At 52.8% G+C, this 12,530-nt stretch overlaps 1 protein-coding gene across 2 annotated transcripts; it reads left to right on the top strand.

Moving 5' to 3' along the window:
* The first annotated feature begins 246 nt into the window (after positions 1-246).
* On the top strand, positions 247-11,512 carry FES (FES proto-oncogene, tyrosine kinase). 2 transcript variants are annotated; one of them, XM_081292220.1, is made up of 19 exons: positions 248-434; positions 974-1,195; positions 1,344-1,517; positions 3,374-3,470; positions 3,606-3,789; positions 5,491-5,628; positions 5,702-5,821; positions 6,003-6,125; positions 6,252-6,438; positions 6,560-6,643; positions 7,504-7,713; positions 8,065-8,187; positions 8,589-8,642; positions 9,172-9,290; positions 9,587-9,681; positions 9,772-9,895; positions 10,112-10,269; positions 10,379-10,501; positions 11,156-11,512. In XM_081292220.1, exons 2-19 carry the CDS (start codon positions 983-985, stop codon positions 11,296-11,298), a joined length of 2,469 nt encoding a protein of 822 aa, XP_081148346.1. In that variant the 5' UTR covers positions 248-434; positions 974-982; the 3' UTR covers positions 11,299-11,512. The 2 variants fall into 2 exon arrangements, with proteins under 2 accessions (XP_081148347.1, XP_081148346.1); XM_081292221.1 differs by lacking the exon at positions 5,702-5,821 and having other exon boundaries at positions 247-434.
* The last annotated feature ends 1,018 nt before the right edge of the window (positions 11,513-12,530 follow it).

Here is a 12,530-nt window from a genome sequence, read left to right as displayed (position 1 = left end):
TTTTCTGGGTCACCCTGGCGGCCTGCTAGGACCTACGTCTAAGGATTCCCCCAGCCCAGCACCTGTCTAGGGCCTCACCCTTCACCCATCCCCACTTCCACCGAAGGCCCCTTCTCCACGTTCCTGGGACGGTTCTGGGCCCTGGGGGGTGCCGCGCAGGCCCCTCTCCACAGGGCCATTCTTTCCCGGCCTCCCCCTCCCTTCCGTTTCCGTGGCCGAGCGGCGGCCGGAGGCTTCGGCCCAGCAGAGCAGGGGGGCGGGCGGGCGTCGGGCCGCAGGCCGCTGCCGCCCGCCCCTTCCCCTCCGCGGGCCCGCCCCGGGGCCTGGGCCAACTGAAACCGCGGGAGGAGGAAGCGCGGAATCAGGAACTGGCCGGGGGTCGGCGCGGGGCTTGAGTCGGTCCACGGCCGCCCCAGGAGCAGCTACCCGCGCCGGTAACATCAGCCTCGCGGCCCAGCAGGCGACGACGCGCGCAGACTTGGGGCGGGAAGCAGGGTGGTAGTGGGCAGGGGCCGGGCAGGCGTCCTGAGAGCCTGACACCCATTTGGGTGGGGGTAGGGACCGCGGAAGGGCCCGGCGGCCACAGTTACAGGGTTCCAGCCTGTAGGAGGCTCCTGAGGCTCCAGCCCTCCTAGGCTTGGCTCTGTGGAGGGCCTCTAACTGGTTTTTGGATGGAAGGACCTAGGAATGGCGCTGGCGCCAGACTGGTTCCTGCTCCACAATTGGAAAGGGGACCTCTGGCACTAGGGCTTAACTGGGGGCATAGGAAGCAATGAAGGCCAGCCCGAGGCCAGGCTACTGTCCTGTACCTATTGCTGTTTCAGCAGGGTAGGACCCCACCCACCTTCTACCTGTTTGCAGCTCCTCCTGGCCCTGCAACCCTTTTGATCTTGTAGTCCCCAGCCTCTTTGTCCCCTCATTTCATCTCCAGCTGCTGCTTTGCCCCCAGTGATGGCCTATTATCTGTCCCTAGGACACCACTATGGGCTTCTCCTCAGAGCTGTGCAGTCCCCAGGGCCATGGGGCAGTGCAGCAGATGCAGGAAGCAGAGCTTCGCCTGTTGGAGGGCATGCGGAAGTGGATGGCCCAGAGGGTCAAGAGTGACAGGGAATATGCAGGACTTCTTCACCACATGTCCCTGCAGGACAGCGGAGGCCAGAGCCGGAGTAGCGGCCCTGACAGCCCTGTCAGCCAGGTGGGTTTCTGGGGTTCCTGTGGGTGCTAGCTACACCTGCCCATCCCCTTCCTTTCCTAAAGCTCTTTGGGATGGAGTTGGAGATTTGGCAGGCCCAGGCTTGGGAGCCATTGTCTACTCTTCCCTGCCTCCCCCATCCTGTGCGTAGTCATGGGCAGAGATCACCAGCCAGACAGAAGGTCTGAGCCGGGTGCTACGGCAGCATGCAGAAGATCTGAACTCGGGGCCCCTGAGCAAGCTGAGCCTCCTGATCAGGGAACGGCAGCAGCTGCGCAAGACCTACAGCGAGCAGTGGCAGCAACTGCAGCAGGAGCTCACCAAGGTGGGTACATGGCAGACAGTCATTTCTGTCATAGTGTTGAGCCTAAAAGGAATGATTTTAAACTAGAACCCCTAGATTAACTGGGGAAGTGGAAGTCCCTGACCGCAGGCCTGGCCTCAGGATGGCATGCTCCAGCCTTGCTGTAGTTCCCCACCCCCACCCCCTCACTTGGGCTGGCCTGCAGCACAGCTGGCCTGGCCATGTGTTGTCTGTTCCTAGCCATAGTGCTGGGAATGCAAGGATGGGTGAGGCAAGTCACTACCTAGGTGGAGCCCAGGGTCTGTGCTTTGCCTCCTGTATGGATCCCAGAGACAGTGAGAAGAATGAGTGTCTCTGTTTGCTTTTAGCTTAGGACTCCTTCTCAGGGCCCCAGAGACAGGGCAGCAGAGTGGCCCCCTCACAGCTGAAATTGGCCTGCCTAGATCTTAATTCCACCAGCTCCTTAATTGTAGGCTGTATGATTGGGAGCTGCTCTTTCTCTGGGTGCTTCAGTCTAGTGTTCACTGTGTCACTGGAACCACACCTCTTGCGCCAGCACAGAGCCTGGCTTTGCCACAGACCCACAGCAGCCCCTGGTGGCCAACCTGGCCTCACACTCCTTCTCGGGAAAATCCCCAGCCGTTTTGAAATTTTTTTTGGTGGCGGGAGGAGACTGGGGATTGAGCCACATCCCTAAACCTATTTTGTATTTTATTCAGAGACAGGGTCTCACTGAGTTGCTTAGAGCCTCACCATTCCTGAGGCTGGCTTTGAACTCGTGATCCTCCTGCCTCATCTGTCCAAGCCACTGGGATTATAGGAGTGTGCCACCACCCCTGACCATTTTTAAATTTGGGCCTCAAAACTTGGGGTCTTCCTGCTTCTGCCTCCTGAGTTGCTGGGATTAGACACTAGGGTCTGCCCTATTTATAAAGTTTTACTGGAGCACAACCATGCCTGTTTGTTTTCATATCATCTATGGCTACTATAGAGAGAGCTACAATGACAGAATTGAATAATTGCAACAGAGACTTTATGGCTTACAGGCCTGAAATACTTTCTGGCTCTTTAAGAGAAAAGCTACTCTAGTTTATACATTTAGCTCAGTTCCAGATGGGGAAACTGAGATTCAGAGAAGATGGATGGAGCTTGCCCAAGGTGTCTCAGCATCTAAACAGGAGAACTGGGATGAGAACTCCGCTCTCGGTTGCCATCTATTGTTCTTATTGGCCAGGAACATAATTTGCCAAGCCCAGTACAAAATGACAATGTGGGGCCTCTTTTAAGAAATCACTGGGAATTTCAATATGACATTGCATGGTGTGTTAGTGCACATCTGTAACCCTAGCTACTCAAGAGGCTGAGGCAGGAGGAGTGAAAGTTCAAGGCCAACCCGGGCAACTGAGTGAGTCCCTGTCTCAAAATTTAAAAGGGCTGGGGATGTAGCTCAGTAGAAATGTGCTTGTCTAGCCCTGGGTTCAATCCCCACTACCAAAAAAAAAAAAATTTTTTTTACAATATGGGAACAGGAGTGCATGCGAACCACACACAAGACCTATCTGCATATGGAGCCCTACATGACTATATGGGCTGCATATTCCTGAAGCTGGACCTATATAGTTCCAGGATAGCATTCTTAAGGTATAGAGGGACAGGCCCAGGCCACCTGTCTGCCTCCCGTAGTGGGCTGTCTAACTCAGCTCCTCTGACCCTAAACCTTGCAGACAGCTTCCTCACGTCTCCAGACCCTTCCAGGAGGATGGGCTTAGATATGCTTCCTGACTCATTGGCAGGACCTTGCCAGGGCTTTACCTCAAGAAGGAATCGCCTGTGCTTAGGGACCTTCCTCCTTATTTTGACCATCCCTCTCTCCCCAGACCCACAACCAGGACATCGAGAAGCTGAAAAGCCAATATCGAGCCCTGGCCCGGGACAGTGCCCAGGCCAGGCGTAAATACCAAGAGGCCAGCAAAGGTTTGTGGCTTCCCTTGCTGGCAGGGAGGGAATCCCAAACCAGTGCTCACCTGCCTGTGGGTGTCCCAAAAGTGAGGACTACTTAAGCCCCTATGCTGACACTTTTCTCCACATCTCACTCCCTCCCACCTACAGACAAGGACCGTGACAAGGCCAAAGACAAGTATGTGCGCAGCCTTTGGAAACTCTTTGCCCATCATAACCGCTATGTGCTTGGTGTGCGGGCTGCGCAGCTGCACCACCAGCACCACCACCAGCTCATGTTGCCTAGCTTGCTGCAGTCGCTGCAGGACCTACATGAGGAGATGGTGCACATCCTGTAAGCCCGCAGTCCCACCCTATCCTTGTAACAGTCCTAAACCTACTACTAGGCCCAGAAGCAGGGCCTAGAAAATTCAATCCTGTAAAAGCATGGACCATGTAATTGGGTGAGGATGGGTCCTTAGCCAGTCAACTTAATCCAAATTACATTATTCTAGGGCCCCTTATAGCAAGTGTACAGTTGCAGCAGCAAGAGAGCTTTAGAGGGTAGCAAAGGACCAGTGAACCTTCTGCAAAGCAAGAGAGGGAAGAGTCCTAGGGTTTAGTTAAATTCACTGAGCATTGTTCTACATTCTGGAATGTAGCAGAGAAAAATGTAGACAAACATCTGTCCTCAGAATCTTCCACTTTAGTGAAGGGAGGGAGGGAAGAAATAAAATAGGAAGTATGTTACGAGTGATAAGTGCCATGAAAAAAACTAAACTTAGGGAAGAGGGTTAGGAGGGCAGGGGAGGAGCTGCAATTTTAAGTAGAGTGCTCTGAAAAGGCTTCTTTGAGATGGTGATGTTCTGTAATTCCAGCGACTATGAGAAAGGCAGAAGCATCAGGTCCAGTCTGAGCAACTTACCCAGATACTGTTTCAAAATAAAAAGTTAAAAGTTAGGGATATAGCTCATCGGTAGAGCACTCCTGGGTTCAATCCCCAGTACCACTGAAAACAAAAAGATCATGAGAAGGTGACATCCCAACAGAGAATTAAGAGAGATATGGAGTGAACCATGGGACTCTCTGGAGAAAGACTATTCCAGAAAGAGGGTCAGTGAGTGATTAGGTGCTATAGTAGGAAAGCTTTAGGGGGTAATAAAGAATCAGTGGACTTTCTGCAGAACAAGGGGAGGGGAGAATCAGACATGGACTAGAGGAGCCAGAGGTTGGGGGCTCAATGAGAGGGTCCAGCAGGCCACTGTGAGGTAAACAGCTCTGGGTAAACCATAGTGACATGCTCTATAAAGTTGCTGTGGCTGCTGAGTTAAGAATAGACTTTTAAGGGGTGAGACCAGAGGAGAGAGGTCAGACAGGAGTGTCTTGCATGGATCCTAGCTACAGATCTTGGCTACTGGGCCAAGGTGGTAGCGATGGAGATGAAAAAGTGGTCAGGTCCTGGGTATATTTTGAAGGTAGAGTGGTAGGATTTCCTTATGATTGGAAGTAGAGTGTGAAATAGAGGAATCAAGCCTGTCTCTAAGGACTGAGCTTAGAGCTTAGAGTTGCCATTAGCTTGTGTAGAGAAGGATATGGAAGGAAGAGGTTTTGGGGACTGGGAATTCATTTTTCAATGAGTATAATTGGGGTGTCTGAGAGATCAGTGTTCAATGGGACATTTTGGATAGGTGGATGAAGACATGAGGCTGGAGCTCAGGGGTGCTGTCAGGCCTAGGAGATATAGACGTGGAGTCAGCAGCACATTGGTGGCTTATACATTTATTGGGGACCCAGAGTCCCAATTTTAAGCTGGCTGCCAGAGTATTTCCTAAGTACCAGACATCTGTATTCAGGATCACTTTGGATCCTTAATGCAACTGCCAGTGTGTCCATCACACACATCAGAAAGTAGAAGATCAAGGAGAGGTTAAATAATTTGCCATTAGCTGAGGTGGAGTCAATCCCAGCACAGCCTCCAAACCCAATGCCCTAGACTGAACTGCCTGCCTCTCCTAGCCTGAGGTCTCCCTAACTGGGGGTTGCATCTCGGGGGCAGGAAGGAAATTCTACAGGAATACCTGGAGATTAGCAGTCTGGTGCAGGATGAGGTGGTCGCCATTCACCGGGAGATGGCTGCAGCTGTTGCCCGCATCCAGCCGGAGGCTGAGTACCAAGGCTTCCTACGGCAGTATGGGTAAGCCCATCCTTGCACCTGCTTGACACTAGGGCTACTGGCCTGTTCACTGACAGGGTCATGTCACCCATAGGTCTGCCCCTGACATCCCACCCTGTGTCACCTTTGATGAGTCGCTGCTTGAGGAGGGTGAACAGCTGGAGCCTGGGGAGCTGCAACTGAATGAGCTAACTGTGGAGAGTGTGCAACACACGTGTGTGGTGGCTTGGCTTCTGGGCCAGGGCGGGCTCCTGCCAGACCATGGGTGTCCGTGTGGCAGGGTGGGGAGGAAACTCTGCCCATACCGAGCTATGGCTAGGCAACCAGGCTTGCTTGGCTCTGTAGGGATGCTTGTGGCGAGTGTGGCTCTAACATTGCTCTTCTTGTGGATACAGACTGACCTCTGTGACAGATGACCTGGCTGTGGCCACTGAGACTGTGCTGAACCGAAAGGAGGTGGTCAGTCAGCTGCAGCATGAGCTCCAGAGTGAGGAGCAGAACACTCACCCCCGGGAACGGTGAGTAGGCCCCCCTGCAGCAGCTCCTGGCCATGCTCTGTTCTGCCTGCCCTACCTTCTGCTGCTTCCAGCTGGGGACTGAGCCCATGTCTCTGTCCTACCCTCCTACCTACCCTCTGCCTGCAGGGTGCAGCTGCTAGGCAAGAAGCAGGCACTGCAGGAGGCGCTGCAGGGGCTGCAGGTAGCACTGTGTGGCCAAGCCAAGCTACAGGCCCAGCAGGAGCTGCTGCAGACCAAGCTGGAGCAGCTGGGCCCTGGCGAGCCCCCAGCCGTGCTGCTCCTGCAAGATGACCGCCATTCCACCTCATCCTCGGTGAGCTACCTGCTATTGCCCTTGCCTGCCAGCCATGCCTGCCCACGGGGGCTGTGCTCCTCATTTTTGCCCTCCCCCTCCCCAAGCCTGGCCACCTGCTGACGTCTGTCCCTGGCCTCAGGAGCAGGAGCGAGAGGGGGGAAGGACACCTACGCTGGAGATCCTTAAGAGCCACTTCTCAGGAATCTTCCGCCCCAAGTTCTCGGTGAGTGGCGGTCAGCCTGGTTCATACCTCTGTATGTCCTAAGAGATAGGCCAGATCAGGGGTCTCAGACATACTCCTCTAGGCTCCTTCCTTGGTGATCTGAACCCAGGGGTGCTTACCACTGAGCCGAATCCCAGCTGTCTTTATTTTATTTTATTTTATTTTATAATATTTTTTAGTTTTAGGTGGACACAATATTTTTATGTGGTGCTGAGGATTGAACCTGGTGTCTCATGCATGCTAGGCAAGCACTCTACTACTGAGACACAACCCCAGCCCTGTCTTTATTTTTTATTTTGAGACAAGTTCTCACTATGTTGTTTAGGGCCTTGCTAAATTTCTGAGAATGACTTTGAACTTGTGATCTTTCTACTTCAGCCTCCTGGGTTTTAGGCAAGCAGGCACTGCAGGAGGTGCTGCAGAGGCTGCAGTAGCACTGTGTGGCCAAGCCAAGCTGCAGGCCCAGCAGCTTGAGGTGTCCATGTCTTCCTTAGGAGTCCTGGCTGCTGATGCCCCCAAATCCTGCTACCCCTGTACTCCTTCCACCACCACCACCCCGCCCCCGGTGTACTGCAGGGACCAGCAGCTTTGGTTAACCCAGGGCTCTACTTGCTCCAGGAGTGAGCAGGGACCTCTGTGGCCTGGAGGAAAAGGCACCAGTTTGGTTTGGGACTGCTAGTCTGGGCTTCCCATCCCAGTTCTTTCCCAGAGTAATCCAAGGGCCCACAGATGGCTCTGTGTGCCACTCCCTGTGGTTGTAAGGACTGAGAGCTTATTGGATGGGGGGGAGATGCCCTTTGACCCAGTGGCTGTCCCTGGCAAGCTGGCTGAGTGACCCCACTTGCTTCTCCCCTGCCCAGCTTCCTCCACCGCTACAGCTTGTTCCAGAGGTGCAGAAGCCCCTGCATGAGCAGCTATGGTACCATGGGGCCATCCCACGGGCAGAGGTGGCTGAGCTGCTGACACACTCTGGGGACTTTCTGGTGCGGGAGAGCCAGGGCAAGCAGGAGTATGTGCTCTCAGTGCTGTGGGATGGCCAGCCCCGGCACTTCATCATCCAGTCCTTGGACGTGAGTGAGGATGGGACCTGAGCCTTCCCTTTTCCTTCCCAGTGGAATGATTTTGAGACTGATAACCTCTAGAGGGTAGGGAGTAGCTGCTATGTCTTAGATGCCTCCCTAGCTGAGCTGGAAGGAACTATCAAGAGAACCAAGTCTTTGCAATGTAATAGAGGTTTAAGCATTATCCTCCACTAAGGAGGGGAGCAGAGTTGTGTCCCACATGCTCATATCCTTTCCATAGGCCTCTCTGCCTCTTGTCCCAGGCAGGCCCTTTCTCCCCTGCTGCTCTTCCTGCCCTCTGCCAAGACTCAGGCCCCCTCAGCAATGGAACCTGCTGACCCCAGTCACTCTGTCCCACAGAACCTGTACCGGTTAGAAGGGGATGGCTTCCCCAGCATCCCATTACTCATTGACCACCTGCTGTGCTCCCGGCAGCCTCTCACCAAGAAGAGCGGTGTTGTCCTGTACAGGCCTGTGCCCAAGGTGAGCCTGTGCCAAACCTGGCTGTGCTGCTTGTGGTAAGGCTTGACCATGGGTCAGGACCCTCCAGAGTAGGAGCAGTAAGGACCTGCTGTGTCTTTGGTCTACATGCAGAATGTGAAGGGAGCCCTCACTCCACAATTTGGCCAGGTTTCTAGGTTTGGAATGTCAAGGCCACTCCCACCCCAAAGGCTGTGCAAAGATGACTGGTGCTCACTTGGTGAAGGCACCTGGCTGCTCCCTGGAGTCACCTGAGCATGATCCTGATATTCAATTGCACTAGACAGACCAACACACTTCCAAGAAATGAAAGATAGTGTCAGTAGGAGAACTGTTCAGTCCTTCCCAGAGCCCAGCATCCCCTCTCATCATTGATTTCTGACTTTCTAACTCCTTTTCCCCAGGACAAGTGGGTACTGAACCATGAGGACCTGGTGTTAGGCGAGCAGATTGGGCGGGTAAGTTGGGCCTCCACTAGGAGGATGCTCTACCAGCCCCCCCTCCTGGCTTGCCCTTTTTCTCCAGCCCCACTGCTTCCTAACCATTGCCATGCCCTGTCCTCCTGGAAGCAGAGTACCCACCCCCAAACTCCCCAGAAGACAGCTCTGTCACTGGCACCTCCACCCCAGCTCCTCCTCAGAGGCCTCTTGCATATGTGAAAAGATACTCTTTAATATGAACTATAAAATATCTGCCTGGAAAGGAAGTCACTTTCCTAAAAATCAAAATGTTTTTCAAACACAAAGGAAAGTGTTTTTTTATTTTCCATGTCATTTCTCTTGGAGAATGTGGCATGTCACAGGTGGCTTTTCCTGCTCATCCTTTCTCAGTTCCCTAACTAGGGAGTAAACTCCTAGAGAGCTAGAGTGAGCAATTGTGAATGTGGGGGCTGAATGTAGAGGGGGCAGGAACAAGGTGGGTGTCCCCCTGAGTGGAGAAAGGACAGTGGCATAGGGAAGCCTTGGTAGGAGCCTTAGACCATTTCAGGGGAACTTCGGTGAAGTATTCAGCGGACGCCTGAGAGCTGATAATACTCTGGTGGCAGTGAAGTCTTGTCGAGAGACACTCCCCCCTGACCTCAAGGCCAAGTTTCTGCAGGAAGCAAGGTGGGTGACAAAATAAGGACAACCAGAGGTTCCATATATGAAAGTGTCCCCTGTGCATGGCCAGACATAAAATGCTTGATTTCTGTGGTGTCATTTAATCCTCTTGCCCCCTCACAGTTGGGTAGCACCTCCTATAGTGCCAAGAGGTAGAGGCTGCCAAGGCCACACATCTAGGGCTGTTGGCCTCCAGAGGTCAAGCTTTTCTCTCCAGCCCTTCTCCCATCCTCCCTGGGGTTTCTGGAGGAGATGGAAGGTGGGCCCAGGCCACATGGTGCCTAAGCCGCAGTGCCCTGCAGGATCCTGAAGCAGTACAGCCACCCCAACATTGTGCGTCTCATTGGTGTCTGCACCCAGAAGCAGCCCATCTACATTGTCATGGAGCTTGTGCAGGGTGAGCAGGGTTGCTAATCTCCAGGGTGGGGAACTCAGCCTGGCAAGGTGGCTGCCCCCCCAGGAGGCTCATAGCCGCCCCCTCCTCTAGGAGGAGATTTCCTGACCTTCCTGCGGACAGAGGGAGCCCGCCTGAGGGTGAAGACTCTGCTGCAGATGGTGGGGGATGCAGCTGCAGGCATGGAATACTTGGAAAGCAAGTGTTGCATCCACCGGTGAGTGGGCTACAGCCCTGATGCCCCTAGTCAGGAAGAGCTGTCATCCCTGAACCCCTTGGTTATCAGGCTTCAGCTCCAGAGGTGGAGTCAGCCTCTCCTGATAGACTAGCCTGGGACAAGCAGCAGCTTCTATCCATGACTTTGTTTGGAGGGCTTGGCCCAGGTAAGGCAGGAAACATTAGCTAAATGAGACCCTGACCCTGCTTCACCCAGGGACTTGGCTGCTCGAAACTGCCTGGTGACAGAGAAGAATGTTCTGAAGATCAGTGATTTTGGGATGTCCCGAGAGGAAGCTGATGGAATCTACGCAGCTTCAGGGGGTCTCAGACAAGTCCCAGTGAAGTGGACCGCACCCGAGGCCCTTAACTATGGTATCTGGCCCTTTCCAACCCTGCTTTGCAACATTGAAGACTAGGCATGGGTGGAATCTTACTCTATGGATGTGGACAGCTCTCTCATGCTGCCTCACCTCCACTGCAGGCCGCTACTCCTCTGAGAGTGATGTGTGGAGCTTTGGCATCTTGCTCTGGGAGACCTTTAGCCTGGGGGCCTCGCCCTATCCCAACCTCAGCAATCAGCAAACACGAGAGTTTGTGGAAACAGGTAAGGCAAGCCTGTGTATGACAGCAACCTTAGGGCCACACCCTCTTTCCCATGCTCTACCTGGACACCTCTTCTTCCCTTAACTTCCTAACCTTCCCACTGGGGCAGAATAAGAATAATCCCAGAGCTGCCACTGAGCAGAGCACCTGTTAATACTTAGGCCAAAAGTTACTTCATTTACTCCTTGCCACACATAAGGTGGAGATTAATATGTTCCTTTTGTAGATAGAAAAACAGGCTTGCAGAGATCACACAAGTAGCACATAGTGGGAACACAGGCCTCAGCTGGGCATGGTGGTGCACACCTGTAATCCCAGTGACCTGGGAGGCTGAGGCAGAAGGATGGCAAGTTTGAAACCAGCCTCAGCAGCTTAGCAAAACCCTCATCACCTTAGTAAGATCCTGTCTCAAAATAACATTAAAAGGGCTGGGGATGTAGCTCAGTGATAGAATGCTTGCTTAACATGCATGAGGCTGTGGGTTCAATCCTTAATACCTTAAAAAAAAAAAAAAGGTCACATCCAACCTCTGTTTCTTGAGGTTTTGTTGAACAAAAGTAGCTTTAGGGACAGTACATCTTCAGCAGCTCCTGTTGCTCACAGGCTGCCCCAGGAACCCTTCCTCATGCCTAGTGTGCTGTGCCTGTCCTCACAGGGGGTCGCCTGCCCTGCCCAGAGCTGTGCCCTGATGCTGTGTTCAGGCTCATGGAGCAGTGCTGGGCCTATGAGCCTGGGCAGCGGCCCAGCTTCAGCACCATCTACCAGGAGCTGCAGAGCATTCGAAAGCGGCATCGATGAGGCTGGGACCCCCTTCTCAAGCCAGTGGCTTCTTCAGGCAAGAGTGTATCTCCTCGGCAGCTCCCGTTCACACTGTTGAACAGCTCTCCATGTTCTTGCACTCCAGTCACCAGCAGCTGTGCTGTGAGAAGTATGCAGCCCTGTGTTGGCTCTGTGTCCCTGCTCTTGCCAGGGCTTCCTCTCCCAGGAAGAAATAATAAAACCACTTTTATCCATCCAGTACTCTTGGCATGTGTGGTCCTCTGGAGGGCACATCTTAGAAGGCCTGCAAGACCTCTGTAGTGGCTATGAGAAGAAAGAGGATAGGCAGAACTCATGGAGCAGAGCTGATATAATTAGGTGGCAGCTGGATGTGGGACATGGCAGAGGGTAAGAGCTGAGGGTACTATACATGCTTTGACTAGATCCAGATGGTGGCACTGTTCCCCAAAACAGGATCTCAACAAGAGGAGCCGTGCTGTGGGAAGGACGGAGGATGTTGAGTTCAGAGATGTTTTGCTTAGGGGCCTATGGAGATAAAAAGTATGCAGATCAGTCTGAAAGCCCAGATGGAGGTAAAGGCTGGCAACAGAGATATGAAAGTCATCAGCTTATAAATGTTAGAGAGTAACTGACACTATGGATGTGTACAACAGTCACATACAGTTCAAGAAGAGCTGGGAAGAGAGGGAAGGTTAGGGTTCCACTGAAGGAGACTGATGTGGCTGAAGAGAAAGAAATGCCTTTTCTAAGGAGTTCATCTCTCAAGAGTTTCTTGGGGCTGGGGTTGTATCACAGTGGTAAAGCACTTGCCTAGCATGTGTGAGGCACTGGGTTTTGAGTCTCAGCAATACATATAAATAAATGAAATAAAGGTCCATTGACAACTAAACTCTTTAAAAAAAAAAAAAGAGTTTCCTGAGCAATGGGATGGCAGATTGGGGAGCCCTTACTGGGAGGGGTTCCACTGAAATCTGTAGTCATCTGAAACATTCCCAATAGAAACAGTGAAGGTTGAGGGGCTGGGGATGTGGCTCAAGCGGTAGCGTGCTCGCCTGGCATGCGTGCGGCCCGGGTTCGATCCTCAGCACCACATACCAACAAAGATGTTGTGTCCGCCGAGAACTAAAAAATAATATATATTAAAAAATTCTCTCTCTCTCTCTCTCTCTCTCTCTCTTTCACTCTCTCAAAAAAAAAAAAAAAAAAAAAAAAAAGAAACAGTGAAGGTTGAGACAATGTAGGCCCGGTGT

Source organism: Spermophilus citellus, assembly GCF_964194105.1.
Source record: "Spermophilus citellus genome assembly, chromosome: 4".
Classification (NCBI taxonomy): domain Eukaryota; kingdom Metazoa; phylum Chordata; class Mammalia; order Rodentia; family Sciuridae; genus Spermophilus; species Spermophilus citellus.
Note: the sequence above shows the minus strand (reverse complement) of the source record. Positions and strands in the feature narration are given on the sequence as shown.

What these genes read in the sequence shown, in the direction of transcription:
- FES (XM_081292220.1), top strand. Translation starts at nt 983, where the DNA reads ATGGGCTTCTCCTCAGAGCTGTGCAGTCCCCAGGGCCATGGGGCAGTG. An exon ending in GGCTTCCTACGGCAGTATGG is followed by an intron (nt 5,629 to 5,701) that starts GTAAGCCCATCC and finishes TGTCACCCATAG; the next exon opens with GTCTGCCCCTGACATCCCAC. An exon ending in TCATCATCCAGTCCTTGGAC is followed by an intron (nt 7,714 to 8,064) that starts GTGAGTGAGGAT and finishes TCTGTCCCACAG; the next exon opens with AACCTGTACCGGTTAGAAGG.